General features: G+C 35.9%; 1 protein-coding gene across 4 annotated transcripts in view; it reads right to left on the bottom strand.

Moving 5' to 3' along the window:
* Nucleotides 1-750: 750 nt before the first annotated feature.
* Nucleotides 751-12,353, bottom strand: part of LOC101738568 (inactive rhomboid protein 1) — a 176,942-nt gene continuing 165,339 nt past the window's right edge. For 2 of the 4 annotated variants that reach the window (XM_038016742.2, XM_062673330.1), the window contains exons 7-12: nucleotides 11,071-11,277; nucleotides 10,383-10,403; nucleotides 10,219-10,307; nucleotides 9,662-9,917; nucleotides 7,143-7,397; nucleotides 751-6,716 (exon numbers count right to left, since the gene is read on the bottom strand). In XM_038016742.2, coding sequence (XP_037872670.1) covers nucleotides 6,285-6,716; nucleotides 7,143-7,397; nucleotides 9,662-9,917; nucleotides 10,219-10,307; nucleotides 10,383-10,403; nucleotides 11,071-11,277 — 1,260 coding nt within the window. In that variant the 3' untranslated portion in view covers nucleotides 751-6,284. The remainder of the gene's footprint in view (nucleotides 6,717-7,142; nucleotides 7,398-9,661; nucleotides 9,918-10,218; nucleotides 10,308-10,382; nucleotides 10,404-11,070; nucleotides 11,278-12,353) is intronic. The other 2 variants (XM_038016743.2, XM_062673331.1) reach the window with 1 other exon arrangement.

The following is a 12,353-nucleotide window of genomic DNA, read 5'->3' as shown; positions in this document are numbered from 1 at the left end:
GGGTCGCTAGTGTTTGAATAAGAATACTTCATCTCAGTGGTTAAGCTGAATTCCGAAATGATGATAAAATCATGATGATTTAAAAGTGCCTATGTAAGCTTACCTAGATGGACGTCAGCAATCCCAGAATTACAGCTGAGTCACCGCTGTGGACACTTTTTAAGTATTTTATCTCTTCTACTTTTCTCATATTCCTTTCAAGTCTTTTAGCAGAGGATTTACTTTGCGTTCGAAAAACTGTTATTTCGTATGAAGTCGACCTTATATCTCAAGGTATAAGATCGCAATTACGATTTGATCTTTGTCAATGTGTCTGTATAATCTTAACGTTAGTTGGACCGAAACCATGTCTCACAGTTATTGCCAATAAAGAAAATGCCTGAACATGTAGAGAAAAAGCGAATGGAGATGTTTTAGCTAAGAGATGATTTTACTGAAATCTCTATATAAAAAAATGAATTGCTGTTCGTTAGTCTCGCTAAAACTCGAGAACCGCTGGACCGATTTGGCTAATTTTGGTCTTGAATTATTTGTAGAAGTCCCGGGGAGGTTTAAAAGGTAGATAAATATATGAAAATGCTCGGAATTAAATAAAAATAACAGTTTTGTTTTTCCTTTAATGTGTCCCCCGTCGGACGGACTCCTTTTGTTTGTTTTAAGTTTATTTTATACAAAAGCTTAGGACTTTTATTTATCGATTAGGCACTACGAAGTCTGCCGGGTCAGCTAGTACTAAATAAAACACCTTGATATTATGATAATAAGGTTTCTTGTTCGATTAATGCTAGTTACAATAAGATTACTTTACCTTAATATTAAGTGTTATAATAAGTTGTATGTTCACAATGTACATTTATGTTAATTTTGTCTTAGATTTAAATTCTGACAGTCCGCCGGGCCGCCGGCCGCAAGGGCACTTCGAGAAAAACTTCACTGGACTTCAAAGAATCATTAATCGAGACACAATCTTTGAAACTAGTCATTTCACTGCTGAAAACGTTTAACTTAACTCCGCTGAGTTTGTTTCGCCGGTTCTTCCCAGAACTGTGGCTTTTTTTGGAACCGGTGATAGAGTTAGCATTGTTATTTATATTTTCACATTCAACAAGTGACATTCAACAACATTCAATTTGAATTTTGAATTGAATTTAAGTTCTAAAGTCGCAGGGTGACCGTGTCGCATTTTATTACCGCTGTAAAAAAATCGCCACCAAAGCTTTATTCGTTTTTTTTCATGAGTAAATCATAAATAGTATTTCTATCAAATATTAAGTTTATTTAATATGTAATTATTTATATTGGTTACAAACATGCGTTAATTTTGGTATTGTATTTAATTGTATTTAATTGTATTACAATTAATTTGTAATGTTATTTAATTGTATTACAATTAAATAACATTAAAAAATGTATCCTAACAAAAAAGTGTACAATTCTAAATGGAATAATAACGCAATATGTAGTGAACTTTATTTTGTGAACATTAAATGTATCTTTGTCTGAATAATGCGCGATTGAGGTCATTTTCTCGGAAAATATCAAGTCCAATACAATTTACAATCGCTTTATCTTTTTTTTTTGATTTCGTATATATACGAGCATTCGCAGGACCTAGTGATGCGTGGTTGCTGTACCTCATAGACATTAGCAATGTCAAGTCAAGACAAATCTCTGCTGTCGCTGAGTTAATCTCCATTGTTAAGCCCTCGCTTTATATAGGACTTTTTATAACACTTGAGAAATTAATTCTAGAGCCGAGTGGTTTGTGGCAAAAAAGAATCTCCAGAAACACATTGTGGATAAACGTAGCCGTTCTAGTTAGTATGGATGAACTCTGCTCTGGTGGCGGGAGGTGCGATCGTACTAATGATATGAGTAGAAATTGAGGTAAACAACATTTGAGCCTATTACTAATTGGTGTTGGCATTACTTCATAGCAATTACATTACCAGAGCCCGTGGACAGCTACAGCGGGTATCTCTCACTTGACCTCGAACAATTGTGAGATTTTTTTGCATTTGACACGTTCATTCTCACTCTCTTCATATTACTCACAAAATATAATTTCAACAATCATAATTATTACAATTTCTTAATTGAAATTAAAATACTCATCTTAAACATAATAGAATAATATTAACAGTTGTGTTTGAGCTTCAATTTTATGTGATGATTATTGATGATATAATACAATATAAAACTAATACACCCATCATCCAATTTTGTTTACAACAAACAATTATTTTGTACTTGGATTGTGACAACGAGAGAGTAAATTATCTAAATTTACCTCCATTAATCTTAATATCTCTCAAAGCTTTATTACTGAAATAGTTAAAAAAACACGATTGAATATTAAAAAAAATAAAAATTATCAAGATAACAATAATTTCGGTTTCATTATTTCCCAATTTATTATTTACGATATTTCGAAACATTCCCAACAAAAAAATTAACGATGAATTAAATCACAAAAATAGTTTTAATAAAGTCTACGACTCCCAAACACCGAATAAAATGCTAAAATATATTTCTTATTGTTATATTATATGATTGGTTCTTCGCAAATGTAATGTAAAGAATACAGTTTTTTTTTCTTGCAAATATTAATATATTTTATACTTTTTAGTCATCCATTTTTTTTTCACGACCAAACAGTTTTTACCATACTGGTACAATTTATTTCTGTTGAATTCATCACGACGGTGTCATCAAATTTCAAACTCTTAACATGTGAAAGATTCAAAATTGGTTCTCGATTAACCTTCTCTTCCGAAAGTAAAATTTACAAATGTATTTCGATATATTTTTTTTTAGTATATTTACATTTCTTTATCGTAACAATGATGATAATACATAATACGCATGCGACTATTACTTTAAATTCGTTATAAACCACGAAAAACCGCCCTAACGTTCTGTAATAAAATAAACATACCTAACTTTATTTATTTTTTAGATTACAACTAGCATATTATAAAATAATATAATCATATAATACTACGCAGACTTGATGATAATAGCTAGAATATAATATAAATTGACGAAATCAAATTATCAAATGTTACTTATACATAAGAATGAATTCGTTCATAATATACTCTGAACATAATACGTGAAAATATATTTGTTTATCATGCTATATACATTATTAGTAATAAACTAATATTTGACACTTTTACGTGAACATATTGTGACACAAAACACGGTATAAATGGAAATTCTGCATTTAAAATACGCAGTATATAAAACACAGCAACACATACTAGGTTCTTTCCCTAATCAATCAAGGATGTATTATGGGCCTGTTTATTAAAGCATATTTAAAAAAGTTCGCTGCCTGAAACAAATTCCCTTTGCATTAGTCAATGTCACTTATTTTGTTAAGGCGTAGGTATTGCGAGCCCACACGAAGCCGCCATGCCTTCTGGTTTCAAAGTATGTCATGCCTGTGATAGGTGACGTCATTCGCGTTCTAATTTACACATATCTAGTGCAATAAAGATATGAAGAAATATTCTATGTTATAAGAAGCTATAGGTTAATGTAGTTTAAGTGTCAGCTGTATGCTGTAACGACAGAAATACGGAGGTTGGTGATACTAACGATACAATCTCACAATATTTAACTATCAATAAGTTAAAAGAAAAAAAATGTTTTTTCTTTGTTTTATTTTTATTGCACTATATTAATTCTTCGTCGAGGAAGTCATTCGTGAACACGCGTAGGTAAATGTTTTCTTAAAAATGTCGGTAATTTCGTCTCGGATTTTCACCGGTCATCGTTCTCGTCGAACCCGTCGCTTGCGACGAAGTGCTCGGCGAGTAAACTAGCCCACAGACACAGCCCACTGAGTTTCTCGCCGGATCTTCTCAGTGGGTCGCGTTTCCGATGCGGTGGTAGATTCTGCGAAGCACGGCTCTTGCTAGGGTTCGTGTTAGCAACAACGTCAAGTTTGAGCCCCGTGAGCTAAATCGCCCGGTGACGCTGACATAGCCTCTCAAGACTTAGGTATGAAAAAAAATCGGACTTAATCACTGGCGCAACCGCATCGCTCGATACGAATACACCGTTGGTCTTAACCATGACGATATGACGTCACCAAATAAAAAGTTCCCTTCTTTAAATTTGATGGCAATGCAAAACAGAAAATGCTTATTCTTAGTAATAGATGTGTTTCTGAAAAGATTTGGATATACGAACTTCTCAATCGTTGAACTGTAATAAACCTTTCTGAACACATTGTATCTACTATCTCCTTGTATAAAAATATATATATATATATATATATTTTTTATGAAAGTTATAAATCCATTAATTACTATGTTCGAAATGTTTTAAAGATGATCATGGGATGGTTGCTTATTGAAAATAATAGGCACAATGAGGCTTGAGACCTTGAGACGGTGCAAAAGAGATAACAAGTAATTTATTAAAGTGAAACTTTTATTACATCGTCTCAAACTTTTTCGTTTGTATGTTGCATGTCGCGTGACGGTCGGCCGCTGAGTAGGGATAAAGTGAAAGGCGCTCGTCCGTGACTGACCGTGTAGTGTATAGACTATTACTCATTTGTGCCAGTGCTCCATACTATTTTGTTTGTTTTTGTCAGTGTTTAATGTAAATGTTGTTTGTCAGAGTTAAATGTCTATAATGTGAAAAAAAGTTTCACTTTTACCGTGGTTTCATAAAAACACACAATCCTTTTTTTATACGCACCGACTTTTCCATTAATCTGTAAAATGTTATTTTCTCAGTATTTTCATAACCAATTTTAATGCTGAATTCAAGAAATTTAAGGCTATTTAACGGACCGCTTATATTAGTGTACTAATTATTATTATTTTAAATAATAATCTCTATTCTTTGTATTCCTTTTACCCGTTTTTAGTGTCACAAAACGTGCAACGTAATTTACGCAATCATTACTTACACATACGTAAATACAAACTCACTTATAAATGTTAAATACTTTTCTCGTTTATATTACAGAATATTTACAATATTATAATCGTCGCATCCGCTAAATAAATACATTACTCAAGGTTGATTTAGCACATTAAAAATACATAATATCAAATCATTTCACAAATATCGATTTAATCAATCGTTTAATAATTGAATAATAGATCACGACTAGCTCACTCACACGAATGCGATTGTGATATATTATAAATTGAAACACGCAACATCATACATTTTTTATTCGATTTCAGCTCACACCAGTTATGTTATCGATACATTTTCTTTCATGCCTCACGATAATTGAATTTATCAATGTAGTAGTAGTACTTTAAAATTTGTTTCCGAACTACATACAGTACTTGTACTCTCTAACGATGTAATAATCATGCAGCTAAAGTCAATCACGCACGTATAAAATTCGTGAAAGACCCCCTGATGTATTGTATAAAATATTTGCATAGGTTTTTACTAGTGAGAGGATTTAAAATGTCACAAATGGTGACCAAAACGAGCTTAAAAAGTGCCACTAATAACGTTATTGCAAAAATACGAAACGAGGGTAGGTTGAAATAAATAAAAAAAATGGGAATATTAAATTTATGAATGTTTTTCGACACCACATATTGCGGTAACGAATCCAAAAGCATTGACTTTTTAACAAAGACGCGATGTGACGTACGTTTTGTGATAGTTTTATTTCACTTTGATGTCACGCCGCTTATTTGTCATTATTCTCCGTGATAATTAGCAGCCGTGGTACGAAACACGCACAGTGAGCACCTGAGCTTAGAGCATTTTTTTCACGAGCGACTATCACACGTGATTTGACAAACGCACAATATTTTATTGGGATAATGATTCGTCACTCGTTGAAAAACGTTGTAAGCTCTGGCGCATATTGCACGTCCATGACGTTTGGCTAAGTTATCAACGCATATCGGAGAGTCATCTAGGTAGACATACTATTTTTATGTACTAAACACATGAAATTGGAATTCCACCGATCGCATAGTCTGATCTGACATGAGAGTAATAAAGATAATACATATATACATCTAAACATGGACAAGCGCGGACGTACAATATGCACTCGTGTTAAGGTGCTCTGGATCAGTGAAGTCTTTCAAAGATGACCGCGGAGAACGACGTCTGTTTGCCCACGAGTAATGTCAGTGCGAAAATTGATATTTCAGTTTACATATTTCGTGGGATGTGTGTATGTGTGCGCGAGGCGTGGACGCAGCGCAGTGCGGGGCGGGGCAGGGCGCGGCGGCGGGGCGGGGGGGCGGCGGCGGCAGGGGCGCCCGGGCCGACCGCCGTCATACCCCGTCCATCTGACGCACGCGCACATCCTGCGACGCGCACATGTCCGGCGCGAACGGGAGACACGTGAAGTAAGCGCACGCCGCGCACTCGTACGCCGGCGCCGCGTAGAACAAAGCCACCAAAGCGCACAGCATAGCCGCCGCCGATATAAGACACACCCACACCAACACTATTTTCCTTCTCCGCTCGTACGGACCGAATATTATGAACGGTAATAAGGCGTACGCTAGCAGGAATCCGAACACGAAACCGAAAACGTGAGCGAAATTGTCTATCCATGGCAGAAGTCCTAATAGAAACAACGCAAACGCGAGTCCCATTAATTTGAGCAGAGCCCGCCTGGGATGTTTGAGTATTGGCCAAGCTCCGATAACTTCTACTATTAAACATGCCAACAGCCCGAAATGGGACCCAGCAGGCCCCACCTGCAATGAAAAGCAAAACTTAATAAGTTTTAATTCAATCAGTTTATTGTTGTCTAATTTATCAGAACTATATTAATACTACGTACATTACGGATTTCACTTAAATTTATGTGAGATGCGCTATGTATGCGCTGTCTAATGAGAAGATAAAGAAAACGCATAGGACTAAGTAACGAAGATTTAACAATTGAGCCCAAAACAGTTTTTTGTAGGGAGAGAATGGATAACAGACACATACTTTAATATTCTACTAACAATGAGTTTTTTAAACGATACATGTAGTTTTTGGTGAATTCAATAATCTCTTCAGGAGCACTATCGAAGTTAAATATTTTATGCAGCTTTCAAATTTACAATAAACCTAATGCAGATGCAAAACTCCTCGCAAGTCGCGATTAGATAGCGCTTTAACGGTTTAATCCCTACCTCTGCTCTATACGGTTCAAATATCGCTGAGGCCATGTTCCCAGCAACGCCACTGCCCAAATATATCACAGCCATCCGAACAGGGCCAGCCATTTTCTCCATGTCCCTCATGAAGAGCCACTGCAACGCCAGCGTCGCAGCCAAATGTAAGAGACCAGCATGTACGAATAAAGACGTCCACGCTCTATACAGTTGATCTGGACGTCTCCTTCTCATGAACGGTAACATTCCACAAACATCGTCGAGGCACGATACCTGAAATATTTACAATTTTATGCATTAAGCAGAGTTTTGAAGATACAATGCTGATAAATCTAATCGGCTGTCTATCGGGTCATACGAGTTAGCCACTCGGGTCACCTATAGTAACTGCCATTGCATTACCATAGCACCAACATCCTCTCCTCAAGTATCTTTAATTTTGCTAGTAGTTGGGCCTAGAATCAGCCCGCATCAGTTGACTCCACCATCTTCTGTCCCAAATTATTCATGTGTTTCGGTAATAGGGGTAGAAGATTCGTACGCTACAATACTATTGAGATGTTTTCACGGCAACACTAGTTTTCCAACCAATTAGCCTCGTATTAGTCATCATCTCTTGCGCCGAATAAAGCCTTAAAAGTATATTTTACGAATAACGAAAATTAACCATTAATTAACCATTGCGCGATTTTTTGTGTAGCATGATAGATGTTAGTTACTATTAACGGGGATTTTCTTGCCTAACTATTGTATTTGTAGCCTACTAAGTAAAGTATTTGGATATACTCTTATCGAATACAAAATCTAATGGCAGGTACCGGTTTGTTCTAAATAAATACGTACCAAACACGTCTTGATGACCGGCTTCCACAATGAATGAATTACATCGTAGAGTAAAAGTCAAACCTGTTTTTAATCGATTTGCTTAGTTATTGGTATCAAACCGTGTCGTTGAGTATCACTGCCTTTCCTGTTTTTACCGTGAAGCAATAATGCGATACAGCTTGAAATGGAATAATAGTAACAGCTATTATTACAATACAAGTGAGACTTCGACCTAAAGTCTTAATATATTAACGGTATTCCCACTATACCTCTGGGAAGTAGCCACTTCTCCATATCAGCTATGAACTCGTCTATCTATCTCTAGAAATAATGTAAACAAGTAATTATTACTTGCTATCTTATGACAACTAATTATTAAACTCACATGTAACTGTTTGAACACAGAAAGAACTATTAAAGCATATTGTGTAATAGTTGATTGAAGGTATTTTTGCTAAAATCATCTATTACTCCAGAAAGGCTTCCAATAAATCTAGAAATAGCTAACACATATGAAAAGTATTTCTCACAAACCCTTAGGATACAAATTTGAAAAACGCTTTTATAAGATACCTAACAAAGAGTTATCGATGGTAAAAAACAAACCTGTGAGCAAAGTGAGGCCTCTTCGTCTTACAAATCCTTAGGATACAAATTTGAGAAACGCTTTTATAAGTAAGATACCTAACAAAGAGCTATCGATGGTAAAAAACAAACCTGTGAGCAAAGTGAGGCCTCTTCGTCTTACAAATCCTTAGGATACAAATTTGAGAAACGCTTTTATAAGTAAGATACCTAACAAAGAGCTATCGATGGTAAAAAACAAACCTGTGAGCAAAGTGAGGCCTCTTCGTCTTACAAATCCTTAGGATACAAATTTGAGAAACGCTTTTATAAGTAAGATACCTAACAAAGAGCTATCGATGGTAAAAAACAAACCTGTGAGCAAAGTGAGGCCTCTTCGTCTTACAAATCCTTAGGATACAAATTTGAGAAACGCTTTTATAAGTAAGATACCTAACAAAGAGCTATCGATGGTAAAAAACAAACCTGTGAGCAAAGTGAGGCCTCTTCGTCTTACAAATCCTTAAGATACAAATTTGAGAAACGCTTTTATAAGTAAGATACCTAACAAAGAGCTATCGATGGTAAAAAACAAACCTGTGAGCAAAGTGAGGCCTCTTCGTCTTACAAATCCTTAGGATACAAATTTGAGAAACGCTTTTATAAGTAAGATACCTAACAAAGAGCTATCGATGGTAAAAAACAAACCTGTGAGCAAAGTGAGGCCTCTTCGTCTTACAAATCCTTAGGATACAAATTTGAGAAACGCTTTTATAAGTAAGATACATAACAAAGAGCTATCGATGGTAAAAAACAAACCTGTGAGCAAAGTGAGGCCTCTTCGTCTTACAAATCCTTAGGATACAAATTTGAGAAACGCTTTTATAAGTAAGATACCTAACAAAGAGCTATCGATGGTAAAAAACAAACCTGTGAGCAAAGTGAGGCCTCTTCGTCTTACAAATCCTTAGGATACAAATTTGAGAAACGCTTTTATAAGTAAGATACCTAACAAAGAGCTATCGATGGTAAAAAACAAACCTGTGAGCAAAGTGAGGCCTCTTCGTCTTACAAATCCTTAGGATACAAATTTGAGAAACGCTTTTATAAGATACCTAACAAAGAGTTATTGATGGTAAAAACCAAACCTGCGAGCAAAGTGAGGCCTCTTCGTGAAAATATCCCTTGACAAAGTCGCAATGCTCCCTAGTCGTGATCACGCATTGTCCGTGCACTCCTATACAACACGGATGACCTATGACCTCGCAAGCCATGTGCTCCGCCGCGTGTCCGGCCCGTCCAGCTGCCGCCGATCCGTCCAGCACCGACTTGCGACAAATCGGCCATTTCGTGATGTCATCTGGCCATTCGTGAGGTGCTATCGACCGAGGGGCCTCGCAAAATCTGAAAACATTAAAACATTGTAAGAATTAATGGTGATTACTGGTGGTAGGACCTCTTGTGAGTCCGCGTAGGTGCCACCACCCCGCCTATTTCTGCCGTGAAGCAGTAATGCGTTTGGGTTTGAAGGGCGGGGCAGCCGTTGTAATTATACTGAGACCTTAGAACTTATATCTCAAGGTGGATGGCGCATTTACGTTGTAGATGTGTATGGGCTCCAGTAACCACTTAACACCAAGTGGACTGTGAGTTCGTTCACCCACCTAAGCAATGAAAAATAAAAAAATCGAATGAATTTACTTACTTTGGATCTAAACCACAAACGGACCCTGATATCCGTCCCCCGGGTCCCGATTCTCCCGAAGACCATTTTTTCCATGTAGATATTGTATTCTGAAATGAAATTTAATTACGTTAAAACGTGTCAGATTCGAAATGAATAAGCCGCGTTACAAATTAATTCCTTACCTTTGGTATTAATCCTCTTATCTGGTTATTAGCATGTATAAAATATAAATTATTAATTCAGAACTTAATCATGAAATAAACGTACGTAAGTAATATTATATTTTTAATAAGCGCGAACCCTGAACAATATTTCAGTAAATACAAGCTAAAGTATTGAATTTTAAAACATAAGTTATATTACTTTTTAACAATTGCAGTAATCATATTTAATTTTTATTGTGATTAGATAGTTGCTATAAAATAATGCTATATTAGTTTTCCCGTTATTCCAGCTTCTTGCGTACTGGAAGATATAAGTCACAACCTGAGTTTGAGAGCGGACATAAGTGAAAATCACCATAATTAGAATAATATGTTTTTTTTTTATTATTTTTGTTTGATGATCATCGTTTTAGTTGGACTTATATTAATATAAATGTTAAGGTATCTTTGAACTAACCATGAACTGCCAAAAATTTTTTTACTGTTAACTTCGTTTCCGTATACCGTGAAAAAGTTATATCGATTGTATTTTTTATGAATTAATCACTTTACCTTGGCAAACACGACCAGGACCTTTTCAAAAAAGAAAATGGGATGACTTCAGCTGACATCAACTTTTTATACTTTCTCTAAATCAAGCAAAAATAGCTAACCGAAATTGTCCTTACGCTTATAGATACTATACTTTGCAACTTCAAAATCTTACCGAACAGTCAGCCTTTGATGATTGGACACAGCCTGAATCATCGTTACGTATGCAACACGCAGTGTCCCGTTCTCTTCTCGCCGATGCTGCTATGGCCCTTGCTATCCTTGCATCTCGCCTCATGCACGGAGCAAACTTCGCCCCCAAGTGTATCAAGTCCGCTGCCCTTGGCCCCAACCAGAACGAAGCTGGCTCTTCCCATTCAACCTGGAATTGATTATTGCGGGTTATTTTTGATGCTCTAGGTGACCGCACGTTGGAAGACGGAGCTTACGGAGTTTACGGCAAAGTTGGATGGATGACTTGTCGATTACAGGCAGCATAGAATCAGTCGTTATGGTAAGCTTTGGGAAACACCTATATCTATTAGTGGACGTCTGTACACTGATGATGATATTATCGATTGATTTAAATCGATTTTGCCAAGCCAAACGGTTTTTTTGCATAACAGACCAATGATACGCTCACCACCAAAAACAAACAAAGAAACTCACCTTCATAACCGTATATTTGTTCATTTAAATATCATCAATTAAATCTATAACTTGATTTGAGGAATTAAAACTAGAAAAAAGAAGACCGAAACCTACCCAGTAGTTTTTCGTGATGTAAGCACAATGGCATACAGCACGAAAGCTGAAAGCAATTTTAATATTACATTATAGACATATAAATCTAACGCAAAAAGGACAATACCAACATTTCAGACAACCACAAGATTTAACATTAAAATAGATACGCACCCAAACACAAGACTTAGTCATTTATCAGCTCGAAACACGGAGTAAATACCCTTCTAAAAGTCAATAGAAGTCGTAAAAGAGCGTTGACCTCAAAATAACATGAGTAGGCGAACCTTTTGCGGTCATTCGTTTCTAAAAGATGGGACATTACGAAAGACTCCGCTAAGCAGCAAAAACAAGACAAAGGAACGACCCACAAAGCCTATGTGACCTACATCGCGGTCCGCTAATACTCTTATTTTGTGCAGAGATTCTAGCACACTATTGCAATTCCATGTTTCGTAATTACCAGTCTGCGTCATCATTTCCTATTTATTATATGCTGTAATAAATAGGTATTGGGTAGGTTAGAATGTGCTTCTATGGTTTTCATTATTTTATTATCTAGCAATCTATATCTTAGTTATTGCCCAATTTACATTCTTTTTGTAATAACAAAGTATAATTTTTTTAATAATAAAACAAAAAACTATATTTTAATTTGTTTTTCAGCTAAGAGATAGGAAAGTAACTGTGGTTTTCTATCAAGTTATAGATTCA

Source organism: Bombyx mori, chromosome 17 (genome assembly GCF_030269925.1).
Source record: "Bombyx mori chromosome 17, ASM3026992v2".
Classification (NCBI taxonomy): domain Eukaryota; kingdom Metazoa; phylum Arthropoda; class Insecta; order Lepidoptera; family Bombycidae; genus Bombyx; species Bombyx mori.
The sequence above is the reverse complement of the archived record's forward strand: the minus strand, read 5'-3'. Positions and strand labels throughout refer to the sequence as shown.